This window comes from Hyperolius riggenbachi, chromosome 12 (assembly GCF_040937935.1).
Source record: "Hyperolius riggenbachi isolate aHypRig1 chromosome 12, aHypRig1.pri, whole genome shotgun sequence".
Lineage (NCBI taxonomy): Eukaryota > Metazoa > Chordata > Amphibia > Anura > Hyperoliidae > Hyperolius > Hyperolius riggenbachi.
This window is the reverse complement of record NC_090657.1, coordinates 12,248,564-12,262,583: the sequence shown is the minus strand read 5'-3', so window position 1 is coordinate 12,262,583 and position 14,020 is coordinate 12,248,564. Positions and strand designations below refer to the sequence as shown.

General features: G+C 45.1%; 1 protein-coding gene across 4 annotated transcripts in view; it reads right to left on the bottom strand.

The window, feature by feature from the left end:
• The window catches only part of KAT7 (lysine acetyltransferase 7), a 63,362-nt gene that overhangs the window by 18,931 nt on the left and 30,411 nt on the right, over window positions 1-14,020 (bottom strand). For all 4 annotated transcript variants that reach the window (XM_068264084.1, XM_068264085.1, XM_068264086.1 and 1 more), the window contains 5 exons: window positions 9,798-9,887; window positions 9,525-9,665; window positions 8,200-8,293; window positions 4,440-4,586; window positions 2,589-2,695 (listed from right to left, as the gene is read on the bottom strand). In XM_068264084.1, coding sequence (XP_068120185.1) covers window positions 2,589-2,695; window positions 4,440-4,586; window positions 8,200-8,293; window positions 9,525-9,665; window positions 9,798-9,887 — 579 coding nt within the window. The remainder of the gene's footprint in view (window positions 1-2,588; window positions 2,696-4,439; window positions 4,587-8,199; window positions 8,294-9,524; window positions 9,666-9,797; window positions 9,888-14,020) is intronic.

Genomic DNA, 14,020 nt, shown 5'->3' with positions numbered 1-14,020 from the left:
AAGTCTAGAGCCTGATGAAAGGAATCCTCTGATAATTCCCGGTCATCATCATGTTACAAGATTGATTGTACAACACTACCACATCCAAGTCAAGCACCAAGGAAGACTGTTTACAGAAGGAGCTTTACATACTGCTGGATTGTGGATAGTTGGGGCAAAGAGATGTGTGAGTAGCATCATCTTCAGTTGCATCACATGCCGTAAACTTCGTGGTATGCTACAAACACAGAAGATGGCTAATCTGCCTGCTGATAGACTCAGTATGGATCCTCCTTTCACCAATGTTGGACTTGACGTATTTGGGCCTTGGTCCGTCACAGCACGTCAAACTAGAGGCGGTCAAGCAAACAGTAAACGCTGGGCAGTCATATTCACCTGTATGACCATCAGAGCTGTTCACATTGAAGTCATTGAATCTATGGATACTTCAAGCTTTATCAACGCCCTTAGACGTTTTATTGCAATCAGAGGTCCTGTGAAGCACATTCGATCTGACAGAGGCACCAATTTCATTGGAGCTGCTAAAGAACTACAGATCTCTTCCAATATTGATGCCAAGGCTGTGGAAAGATACCTGAGTGATCAGGACTGCACTTGGACTTTCAACCCACCTCACTCCTCTCACATGGGTGGAGCTTGGGAAAGGATGATCGGCATAGCCCGAAGAATCTTGGATTCCATCTTTCTACAAGCAGGAACTGCAAGACTCACTCACGAGAGCCTGGTAACCTTCATGGCTGAAGTCACAGCTATCATCAATGCTAGACCTCTGACTCCAGTTCTTAGTGATCCAGAAGAACCATTTCTTCTCACTCCTGCAACCCTCCTTACCCAAAAGACTGGGAAAGTGAGTCCTCCTCCTGGTGAGTTCAGCACTAAAGACATGTACAAACGTCAATGGAAACAAGTGCAGTGCCTTGCTGACACATTCTGGGACAGATGGAAGAAACAATACATCTCTACTTTGCAACCACGGAACAAGTGGCAGACTGCAAGGCCCAACCTGAAACCCGGAGATGTTGTACTTCTAAAGGACTGCCAATTGCAGAGAAATGAGTGGCCTCTAGGACTTGTCACCAAGACGTTTCCAAGTGAGGACGGAAATGTCCGCAAAGTAGAAGTAAAGGTCTGCAGACAGCAAGAGACCAAGTTGTTTCTCAGACCAGTGTGTGAACTCATTCTCCTATTATCCCCTACTGAATGATGGTGGTATCTGTTGATACCAGACGGGGAGTGTCATGTCTTGCAGACATCTTTCATTAAAATGGGTGCTAATCCATACAGGATTTATCCTGTGTTAGAATGAGGTAGGACAGCGCCACCTATTGACCACTGCATTACATTGTTCTCAGTTAAGTTCAGCCTTTCTGTTACTCCTCCTCCTCTGTGACCTCATGCACCAGACAAGAAGGGAGTAGCCTTCTAGAAGCTGCCATTTTCACATGCTCTCTGCTGAGGAATCTTCTCCGTGCTTCCACTAAAGGCTGCATAGCCGGTAAGGCATTCTTTCTTACTGTTTTCTATGAATCTGCATGACTAGTACTAGCTGTAGACATGTATTGTGTGTTATTTCTGTGTAGGCAGCTAGTTAGTAGTTCAACTGTATAGTGAGGCCTAGTCAGCTATCCATGCAGCCATGTTGCTGTGTGCACTAGTCTATCTACTGTATGCTGATATGTGATATGTTTATATGCAGTTCATGTACTTATTGCATCATTTCTGTTATTTGTTCACAGTTTCACACCAACTTACTTCAGCTCATTAAAGCTACAGATCATACCTGGTCTCAATTTATTGAGTAGTAGGAGGGTGTTTATCTGCCTGCTAAGCTCCATACACGCCCCAGGGGTACACGTGGTAGTGAGGACAGGACAGAGCATTTGGAGGGATGGTCACTTTAGCCCCTTAGATGGGTCTTCAGTTTAGCTCCTACTTAAAGGAGTTGTCAGGGGAAATATAGTAAAATGAGTGGTACTTACCGGGGGCTTCCTCCAGCCCCAAGCTCCCAGGACCTCCCTCGCCGCAGCTCTGCCCACAGCTGTTTGCCGGAGCTCCGACCCGGGCCCCGGCGATGACGTCAGAGCGACCTGGAGGTCGCTCTGTACTGCTCCTGCGCGATCGGCGCGGTCAATCACCGCCATGTGGCCCGGATCGGTCTGGAGGTCGCCCTGACGTCATCGCTGGGGAGCGGGACAGAGCTGCGGCTAACGGCTGATAGGAGAGCTGCGGTGAGGGAGGTCCTGGGAGCTTGGGGCTGGAGGAAGCCCCCGGTAAGTAGCGTTTATTTTATTAAAATTGCCCTGACAACTCCTTTAAAACAAAAGTTATTCTGTAAAGCCAAAGCTTAATAATCCTATATAATAAAACTGATGTGTCCCTGCGCTTAGCCTAGCGTGCATGCGGACAGCAGGATTCCGAGAGCAGGGAGGCAGGCGTGTGCGCGTCGGAGAGGGTGCGGCCATTGCAGGGGGGAGAGGGGGGTGGGGTCGCGGTTTTTAAATGGCCAGGCTTACTACTGGTATTCTATACAGTCACAGAACAGATAGCCATGGAGACACGATGATGTAGCATCTGCACACAGTCATTACCTGTCTCTTTAGTACGAGATGTTTCCCCTTCCAATACTTGAGCATCTGTAAAGCCTGCAGAGTGCTGACGATGTCCACAGGATTCACCGCCGTCTCCTGGCTGATTTCTGTAACACAGAACACACAATTAGGCAAGTTAGGAATTCTACACAAGGTAGAAATGCTCTCACTAGTCACAGCAGCTCATGTCAGAATATTGGAAGTGTTTAGTCTTCTCTTTGCTTCATTAGCACTTTTCTCCTCACAGTATTAGGATGGTGTCTGTATGCCTGTGCAACCGCGTACCAGAGGAATCAGCCCCAGGAGACTTGGGCGCAGGATACAGCCGGTATATGGCTGATCCTGCTGCTGCACAAGTTCCCGGCAGCGTTAAATACTATTCCCCCTCCAGGCCGCCATGGATGGTGGGGAATGACATAATTCGGCTTCCAGCTATTGCTGGCGGCCGAATTACAGCATTTTAAAAGTAATTTCAGCTCCGTCTTCTGATGGCGCTGGAGTTACTCCCTGTACACCGCTATAGCGGTAATTCCTATTACGGCCTATGGTGGCGCCGGCTGCGCCCAAATCTCCTGCACTGGAATAGCAGTGTTCGTCCGCAATGGATACAAAAAAACAACCCCTGCTGTAACCCTACCTTGAGGTCTGAAGAACGTGTATGAGAAGACCTCCAAGAGGACTGCCAGGTACCCATCTGCACTTCCCGCGAGTCTGGATGCTCCTCCCAAGGCCACCACCTCCCTCCACAGACCAAGAGTGGAGGAAGGGTCAGTAATAGCCCACTGACTAAATCCACTACAGGAGGGAAGGTATATGGCAGTCCATTCTAGCTCTGCTCAGAATGAGAAGAGCAGGACAGAAAGCAAAGCGTGGTAGCATAGGCTTTGCCCCCACTCAAAGAGAACAAAAAGGTAGCGACAGGTGTTGCACTGGCCTCCTAAACATTCAGCAGTCTGCCTGTAATCTGCACCTACTATCGGTCAAGGCAAGACTAAGATGGGGCTAAAGCCTGGAGTTTTGGACACTTCAGTTTATAGAAGTTAGATTCCATATGGCTTCTTTGTGGCCACAGAGCCACTCCTGACTCACTAAACACTACAATCCGCTCCAACATCCTGTACAAGACACCCTGTAACTAGACAGCCACAGAGAAGACACAAGAGGCCCAGCCTTAAAGAGAACCTGTAACAAAAAAAAAACCTCCCCTGGGTGGTACTTACCTCGCTAGGGGGAAACCTCAGGGTCCCAATGATGCTTCCCCCTCCGCTGTAGCTGCAGGCAATCCAGCTCTGGCTCCCCCGAAGTGTCCGGCAATCCTGGCTCCACAAGCCTGACAAGCTACACTTATTTACCTTCCCTGGGGGGGCGCTGTTGCAGCTGTCAGCACGGAGATAAGCGAAAATAGCCGATCTCCGTCGGGTCCCCTCTACTGCGTAGGTACAGGAGACTTGCGCCTGCGCAGTAAAGCGGCCCGACAGCGATCGGCTATTTCCGCCCATCTCCGAGCGGAGAGCCGATACTGCGCCTGCACTGGAGCCGGGAAGGTAAATATTTACATCCCGGCCGTTCCAGGAGCTTTTTGGCCGCTGCCGTGGGACCGAGGAGGGCGGGGGAAGCCTCAATAGGATCCGGAGGCTTCCCCCACCTGAGGCGAGTACCCCCCAGGGGAACGTTTTCTCGTTACAGGTTTTCTTTAAATTCTACACCTTTGGACTTTCAGCAACAGATGTAAGGCTTGCATGAACATTAATCCAGAGAACAGTGTATATTGGAGCACCAACTCCTGCTTAGCTTAGTAGAAGAGGCAGGTTTTTCAACCGAAAAGTTTCACATTTTGAGGCCAATCTGTACCTTTGATGGAGATCTCTTTGCCCTGGAAGGTGTGAAGATAGCGTAACAAGACTTCCTTCCAGTAACTCCGATAGCTTATGAGGCCCAGGTCAGAGAGAGGACGCTCCGGGGAGCCCACCTTCTCCTCCACCTTGGAAAGTAAATAACCTGCACAAAGCCAAAAGAAATATGCTGTGTGTCTGTTCAATGAAAGTCAAGATGCAACTGTTACCCCAATTCAGTAGAAATTAACCAAGAATCAGAGCTATCGGGCCAGACTGGCACTGTGGATTGTTGTCTGGTTCGGTCCTCCTTAGTTGTCTGCCACTGGGAAACCCACATTAGGTTTCCTTGTAGACGTCATCGGTGAGCTTCCTCTTCTAAATCGTCTCCATCACCAGAGGGCAGTAAAAGGCTGGGGCTGTACCCCTTCTACTGTACACCGATGCAAAAACATCTCAGTTGTACATTAACCACTTCAGCCCGCAGGTGTTTTCACCTTCAGGATGAAGGCAATTTTCCCCTGTTAGCGCTCCTCCCATTCATTCTCCAATCATTTTATCACTACTTATCACACCATATATGATCTTGTTATTTTGCCACCAATTAGGCTTTCTTTGGGTGGTACATTTTGCAAAGAATTATTTTATTCTTAATGCATTTTACCAGCAATAATAAGTAAAAAAAAAAAAAAAGTTAAATTATTATTTCTCAGTTTTCGCAATTGTTGTTTTAAAATAAAACGTTCTGCTGTAGATAAAATCCACACGTTTTATTTGCCCATTTGTCCCGGTTATTGCAACGTTCAAAATATTTCCCTAGTACAATGAATGGCGCAAATATTTTATTCAGACATAAAGGGCCCTTTTCCACCTGCAATCGCTAGCGTTCACGCTGAACGCTAGCGATTGCTGAATCGCAAAACCGGCGATTCCCCCGACGTTTGCGGCCGCGATTTTGCTATGCTATGCACTGCATAGCAAAATCGCGGCAATTATCGCTCCGCCGCGCGTTCGCGTTCCCCGCAAAAACGAATCGCGGTAGTGGAAATGACCTACCGCGATTCCCATGTTAAAAAGCAAACCGTAGCGATTGTAAAATCGCTAGCGGTTTGCGTTTTTGCGATTCAGCATCGCAAACGCCGCTAGTGGAAAAGGGCCCAAAGGAGCATTTTTTCAGTTTTGCGTCCATCACTAATTACAAGCCCATATAGGCTAAAGGTAATAAGGTATATAGTGATATACCTTCACAACATACATATTAAAAAGTTTAGTCTCTAAGGTAACTACTTATGTATTTTTTTTTTAAACACTTTTTTTATTTAATTATTTTTTAAACGTGTGTTTATTTTTTTTGTTAATGGGCAGGGTGGGGAGTCGATCAGTTTTTATTTAGTGTGTAATTTTTTTCCATTTCTACTTTAATTTTACTTTTTGGCCACTAAGCAATCTCCTGGAAGATAGGGAGTGCTAGATCTTTATTTAACATTTTGGTTCATGAATCAAATACCTCCTGATTGGAGGCATCTTGATTCATTTGCAGGGAATAGTTTGCTTCGGGGAACACTGGTTCCTCTTCAGCAATCGATCCCCTGTAATAGTGTCAGGGAAGGAGCCGCCTGCATGCAGATACGCGTGCACAAGGGCAGCAACACTGCTGGACGGATATTTTCGTCCAGATTGCCTTTGAGTGGCGATTTTTGGACAAATATATCCGTCCAGATTGGCTTAAGTGGTTAAAGGAAAACATTGATAACTTATAGCAGATCGTACTAAATTATTCAGGATACAGATTTGTACCTTGGTCATCCCAGTTTCAGGATGAAAAATGCTTCTTTTACTTAAATACGAGATACTGGTGATGTTTTGCCATGATAGTGATGTAATTTGCCCTTCATCCCAGAGGACTCTGGGAAATAAACTGTTTCTTCTGCCCAACAAATGGGGGGGAAGAGGGGGGAATAACAATTAGCAGTTATAAACCTTGCCAGGAGTAAATATGTCAGCTCCTGTGATGCATTTAGGAATGTAAATCAGGGCAAGGTAAGATTTTACAACGAGTAAACACTTGCTAATTCATTTCAAAATGAATATTGTAAAAAATATAAGTTGTGTTTAAAATTACGTTATTTACATCAAAGTGAGGAAATAGGAGCAAACTGAAAAAAGACAAGTCGTATGCTGCCATGTACAACAATAAATTAAGAACTTGCTATACCTTTTCCGGTCTTAAAGAGGAACTGTAACGAAGGATTGAACTTTATCTGAATTAATAACCAAAACCGAATTTCCCATGAGAAATCTTTACCTTTTTTCAAACAGTCAGGGAGTTTGTATGGCTGATATTGCGATCAAACCCCTCCCACAGTGTGATGTCAGGACCTAGGTCCTGACAGTTTCCTGTCTGTGAGCCTTGTTGCATTGTGGGAAATAATGGCTATTTCCAACTGCCAAGCAACCAGTGCATATGTATATCTATAAAAACACAATTTTTTTAACCTATTGCATTGGTAGTGTGTGTGGTTATAAATAATGGCAGTTGGTGCTGTCTTTTTTCATGTCTGTCAGCAGTAAAGAGGATGATGTGCAGGCTAATTGCAAGTCAAAAAAAACATGAAGAAATTACATGGAGAATATCAATCATTTCTTGATCTCTCTTCTGTTCCCTCACTTTGCAATGCATCGATTTATTTTTTTTCCCCCGTTTTCGCTTAAAGGGACTCCGAGGAGTGCCCAAATTGAAAAGAATACACTTACCTGGGGCTTCTTCCAGCTCAGGGTAGGTGGCGAGGTCCCGCGGCGTCCTCCTGGCTTATCTCCTTCAGCCTCCACCGGCCCTCGGTTTCCGGGACACCCGGGCCTGTTGTCGGCCAACTCTTCCTGATTAACGACGCAAAGCGTCATCACGCCGGCCGGCGTGACAAGTCTGCGCATGCACAGAAAACCCACGCATGCGCAGACCTGTCACGCTGGCCGCCGTGATGACGTAAAGCAGCCGGCGTGATGACGCATTGCGTCATCAGGAAGAGCCGGCCAACACCAGGCCCGGGTGTCGCTGAAAACCGAGGGCCGGTGGAGGCTGAAGGAGACGAGCCAAGAGGACGCCGTGGAACCTCGCCGCCTACCCTGAGCTGGAAGTAGCCCCAGTTAAATGTATTCTTTTCAATTTGGGCACTCCTCGAAGTCCCACTAAGTTACTCTTTAAAACTTTTATTTATTTATTTATTGTATTTATAAAGCGCCAACATATTATGCAGCGCTATTTTAATCCCCTTGGCTCAGCTCGTCCATGTACGCCAAGGAGGATTGCTCAGCCCCTGGAGAGTCTTTTTACTTACTTTTTTTTTTCTCAGAACATGTAGCTACCACTTTGCTAGCTATATGTTCTGTTAAATCGCTGCCGCAACCCGCCGATCCGCCGCGATGCGCTGCTAAAGGGGCGGTGTCCTCCCCCGAAACGACTTCACCGCCAGGCTGCGCATTGGGAAGGATCGGAGCTCCCCATGATGTCATGACCGATCATCACCATGGCGACGGGAGAAGCGACGATAGGAAGTCACGGAAACAGCAAGCGGGAAAAAAATTATTTAACAAAAAGGGTAATGCGTTCTTATGTATGCATTACCCAGAACGTCAGGGAGGTTTACTCATTTTTTAGGAGAATCTAATCAGAGGAGACTAAAGGGCGCATTCAGGTTTTTTTCTCTCTAGGAGACAGAAACTTCACATTAAGCGAAAATAAAATATCATGCAATGTATGAAAACAAAAGCAAAGGACTTACTGAAATCTATGAGCATCTTGCCAAAGCCCTGTCTCATATACTGCGGCATTGTCAGGATACACGACACGTTGTAGTTTAGGAAGGAGTTTTTCTCCTGCAAGTAAAAGAGAACCGGTTATAACATTTTCTCAAGCAGTAATCAGGAGGGTGAGCATGTGACTTATCGGCCAGTACTTGGCATGGGCATCCCATACGGAGTTTACTGCCATTCTGAAGCAAACATCTGCTTTGGAAGAAGAGGCTTGATTACATTTTACAACAACGCTTCTACAGTCCAACAAAAGTGAAAACAAAACAAAAAAAACAACAAAAAACAAAAACAAAAAAAAAAGTAAAGTAAAAACTGATCTTTAAAGCAATCATGCTGATCAATAATCATTTAGCACCCTCCTCCCATGCACATAATTCCTGCAAAATCCATCCAGTATAAATCCTGTGAATGAATGTATGTATAACACTGAGGTAAATGTCACCTCAGTCAAGACTACAGCAGGAAAGAATTAGAACCTCCTGAATTCCCTCTTTACTGCTGCCTGTCTCCGTTTTATAAGCTTTCTTCTTGAGACCTGTTATGCCTGCCAGGCCGTAAATTTCAAATACCATTCCGCACGCTCCCCAAATGTACTCATGGAATAACCTGGGTATTTGGCTGACCTTATTCTTTGGATATATAACGTTGCTGAACCTAGACCTGACCAACTTCAAGCAACCCCAGCCCATTTGCCTTGTTAAAGAGGATCCGAGATAAAAAAACTAACTATAACAAGTAACTTGTCTATATAGCTTATCTAAAATTTAGATAGTTTACACAGCAAATCTAGCTGCAAACAGCTTCAACGGAATATGATTATTTATTCCTCTGATACAATGAGGGCTGCCAAGTTGTTGGTAAACATCACACACAGGCAAGCTGATGTGCATCTCCAGCCCTCAGCCTGTGAAAACCTAATTCGTCCTCTCTCCTCCCCTCTGCCTATGAAATCTCTGGCTAGTAACACCTCCCCCTCCTCCTGCCCAGACTGAGCTCCCATGAGCCCTTGCTACTGTCTGAAAATGCCAAGGCTCTCTGAAAAGCTGTGGGTGAGGCTTGTTTAGTTTATAGGGAATTAGAGTATTAAAACAAAACAAGTATTTGGCTTGAGGAATGCCCTATAAACTATATGAAAGGAACACAATTGTGCAATAAGTAAACGTTTATCTCGGACCCACTTTACATCCAGGTGGCAATTATTTTTTTTCTATGGTTGGCGGAGGGGACAAGCAGGTCTACACCTCTTCAGCCATCTCGTCCAACTCCAGGCCGTCAATCTGGATGCATGACCTACCTTTGAGAAGTAGCCTATAAGATGGCAGCCGGTGTTGTCTGCCTCGGTCATGACGTAGAATAGGAATGGCTCCACGTCGTAGTACAGTGTTTTGTGGTCCAGGAAAAGCTTTGCGAGAAGGCACAGGTTTTGGCAATAAATCTAAAAAGCAGAAGGATAACAACGTTTAATCATTTAGTGCTAATGAGCTTTTCTGTACAATGCTGCGTTAATGACAAGCAATGCTTAATGAGGGCTCAGGAAGACAGAAAGCCTATAAATTGCAATGCTAACCTTGTTCTTCTTCCCATCTACTTCAAAAACAGAGATGGATCCCTTGCGATAAATCTCGTCCCCAGGAGGGTGCTTCCACACACACTTTGCCTGAAGAAAGGGAAGAGTTATACGCAGGAGGCATTAGTCTGACTTTAACAACTAGGAGAACATCAATTAATAGGAAACATTTATGCAACATATAAAACAGTACAGACACAGTATGACTGCAGCTTTTATGAGTGCCTTGTCTTGCTACCGTACTTGCAAAGCCCAGCAGACAAATATAAACCAAACAAATACAAAAAGTCACAAACTTCTAAACAAGCAGCAGTAAGCAAAGGGATGTGTGTTGGTTCTACAATCCTATCCTATATAATAAAACCCCACCCACGTGTCCCTGCGTCATCCTCCTGTCCGTGTGTTTTGGCTACTGCGCTTGTATCGCCGTTGGGACAGGAGGACAGGGCCAGGGAGCGGGTGGCCGTTGTTGGACGCGGCGTGGAGTGCGGCCGGGCGCACGCATGCGCCTGTGCACCCTGGGGTCGAGTCATAGCCCTAGCGTCCGATACTTAAAGAGGAACTGTGGTGAAAATATTAAAATGTAAAACATACAAATAAGTACATTTTTCCCAGAGTAAAATGAGCCATAAATGACTTTTCTCCTATGTTGCTGTCACTTACAGTAGGTAGTAGAAATCTGACAGAAGTGACAGGTTTTGGACTAGTCCATCTCTTCATGGGGGATTCTCAGCATGGCCTCTATCCTTTATAAAGACATTCCCTGAAAAGGATTTATACAAAGATGCTGGCCAGCCTCCCTGCACACTGCACACTATTTTGGCAGTTGAACGGAGCAACTGCCATTCACTAAGTGCTTTTAAAAATAAAGAAAACCCTAAGAACCCCCTATGAGAAGATGAGCTAGTCCAAAATCTGTCGGTAATGTCAGCTTTCTACTACCTACTGTAAGTGACAGCAACATAGGAGAAAAGTAATTTATGGCTCATTTTACTCTGAAAAAAACATTTGTATATGTTAACATGTATTTTAAATTTTAAGATTTTCATGACAGAGGTCTTTGAAGGGATAGCTGAATACCTAGTGATGTTTACAAAGTACATCTCCAACTGTGCTCAAAGCATATATGGGTAGCACCTCGTTTTAGTTAGCGTTGATATAGTAAACCTCTAGCTATAGTAGACTCTTTCCCAGGTCCCAGCAAATGCATCTGTAGTCCTATACAATGCATGACAAACTCTGAAACAGTAAACATCTGGTATAGTAAACTATTTGGCCAGGTCCCCTTGAAGTTTACTATAAAGGGATTCTACTGTAGATACAGTGGTTCTCAGATTAATGCATAGTTGCGGTTGTGCTATAGAGGAAAAAGATGTGTGTCCATGAATGCCAGACTAAGCAGGTGGCTGTTTAGTTTGGATTTAAACACCTCCATTTTTAGAGCGGTTTTGAGTGTGGTAGAGCGTTCCAGAGGGTAGGAGCAGCATGACGTGGGAGGTGTGATGCCATTACAACATATCCTTTGTGGTACCCAGGGCCTAAAACATGCAAGGAGTTGACTGTTAGTATATTAATGTTGGAATTTCCATTTTATGGGTAAGCAGTGGAGTGAGAATCAGCGTTATGTGGTACTGGCCAGGTCGGTTTGTTGACAGACTAGCGGCAGCATTCTGTACTGGCTGCAGGTCTTTATTTGGGAGGCCTACATAGAGTGAATTACAATTGGCTAGCTGTGATGTGATGAAGGCATGAACTACAGCTGGAAGATCCTCTGGAGGTATGAGGTGCTTCATTTTAACCACTTAAGGACCACAGGCTTAAACCCCCCTAAAGACTGGGCCATTTTTCACAAATTGGGCCACTGCAGCTTCAAGGCCTCGCTGCAGGGCTGCACAACTCAGCACAACTGTTTACCCCCCCCCCCCCCCATTCAGTTCTGGGCATCACATTACAGGAAAGATATTGCAGTTTTAGAGCAGGTGCAGAGATGAGCTACAAAATTGATACGTGGGATGGAAGGTCTCGCTTACCAAGGAAGCTTAGATAAACTGGGTTTATTTAGTCTAGAGAAAAGACGCCTTAGAGGGGATCTAATTAACATGTATAAATACATCAGAGGGCAATATAATAGCTTGGCGGATAAGCTTTTTGTCCCTAGGCCTTCTCAAAGGACTAGATGACATGATCTGCGCATGGAGGAAAAACGTTTTAGCCATTTATTTAGGAAAGGGTTCTTTACAGTAAGAGTGATTAAGATGTGGAATGCATTGCCACAAGAAGTCGTTTTGGCAAACTCTATACCTGCATTTAAAGGGGGCTTAGATGCTTTCCTTGCGTTAAAAGACATCCATGGCTTCAATTACTAGGTAATGCCCAGTGATGTTGATCCAGGGATTTTATCCAATTGCCATCTGGAGTTGGGAAGGATTTTTTTCCCTTTTGGGGCTAATTGGACCATGCCTTGTAAGGGTTTTTCGCCTCCCTCTGGATCAACACGGATATGTGGGGGACGGGCTGGTGTTGTACTTTGTTCTCTGGTTGAACTCGATGGACGTATGTCTTTTCAACCCAAATAACTATGCAACTATGTAACAGAGCTCTCTGTTGGAAGGCAAGGATCGCTCCAGGATTTTTTTTTTTGTTTGTTTTTTTAATTTTCCCTCTCTCCCTCCCTCTGCCAGCGAATCACTGTGATCGGCTGTCATAGGCTTCAGCCTATGACAGCGGATTACCCCTGAGCCTGCCAGGGGGGCAGCCTTGTCACACGGCTGTCCCCAGTAAAGCGCTGCCATAGATCGCAGCGTTGTACTAAGTAAGTAGACGGTGGTAAGTCTCCGAGCGGCGATCGGGGAGACTGAAGGCGGAGCTCCAAGCGGAGATGCTCCTGCTAAACACTCCCCCAGGACTGTATGCCGATCGGCGCTAGGTGGTCCTGGGGGAGCCACCGCGGAATGAAATCCAGCATTTCTTCTTTGCTCTAAAAAAAATTATTTACAGCATATTATATACAACCAGCATTTTTTTTTTACTAGAACAGCATTCAAAGGTTTACACACAGGAAAGTTCAGTGCAGAGAAATCTGGACGCATCCGAAGTGGAGATAATGTTATCTTGTGTTTACTTAAATGTATCAAGTGAGGAATGTGACACAATCTCTGACTGTGCAGAAGCTGCTCAACAGACAGAGTCAAAGCATTTCTGCCTTCAATACAAGATGAATAAAACCAGTTATGGATAAAATGCAAAGGCAGCTCTCAAAGCAAAAAAAAAACTGTACTTTTGGGAACGTATAATTTCTAAATGAATAATAATACTTATGCACAAAAGCAAATATGATAACCGTATGGCATATAAAAAGTAGGAAAACATGTTATTGAATATTATGTCAGGGTTTTATACTGCTTTAACATTCCTTACTTGATCATTGTTTATGAGTAAGCACTTTCAAACTGCTTATCTGGAGGAGGGAACCAATGAAAAGTGCACTTTCCACAGCTGTAGATCAAACCTACTTTCTTCCCCCCCCCCCCCCCCCCCCCCCCCCCACAGGAGGTGATAACAAGTCTTCTACAATGACCAGAAGCAGCTTTTCAATATGGATCGGTTACATTTTCCCCATAACCCGAGAGCCTGCTGAGAGAGGCATGGGCCTTGATTCATAAAAGGCTTTGCGGTAAGAAAAATCTGGGAGGGAAAATACCGCATTCGGTATTTTAGACTTGTGTGTGCTAATTCATAAACATATTCACAGCTGCGATAGAAATGCGGTATTTTCCCGAAGTATAGCTGTCCGAAACATGAGGGATGTAGCTGGCTGAGTTGTTACATTCTTGTTCTCCGTGCAAAGAGGCATCCCCAACTTCCCTTTACATGTGCATGTTTAGTTATACTGCCTCTGCTTGCCCTGAATCTGCTCTGTATCTGTCCATTAGGCTTTCTAAACACTCCTTAGTTGCCATAGCGCAGAAGAACGTCAAGAAACTTTACACATGCCAGGCTTGATATTCACCTCCAGCAAATATACATCTGAAAAAAAGGTACCCAAGAGGTTAAAAGCACAGCCTAGGGTATTCAGGGAAGCCTCATTTCTTCCGATCGTTCTGCTGCTGCCTGTGTCTCACTGCTTCTGCTGAGTCTCCATTAATACCTGCACTTATTGCTGTCTTCTCACCTCTTCATAGCGGGCGGTATTCTCCTGCCATTACCTGCCTGCTCTGATCTTT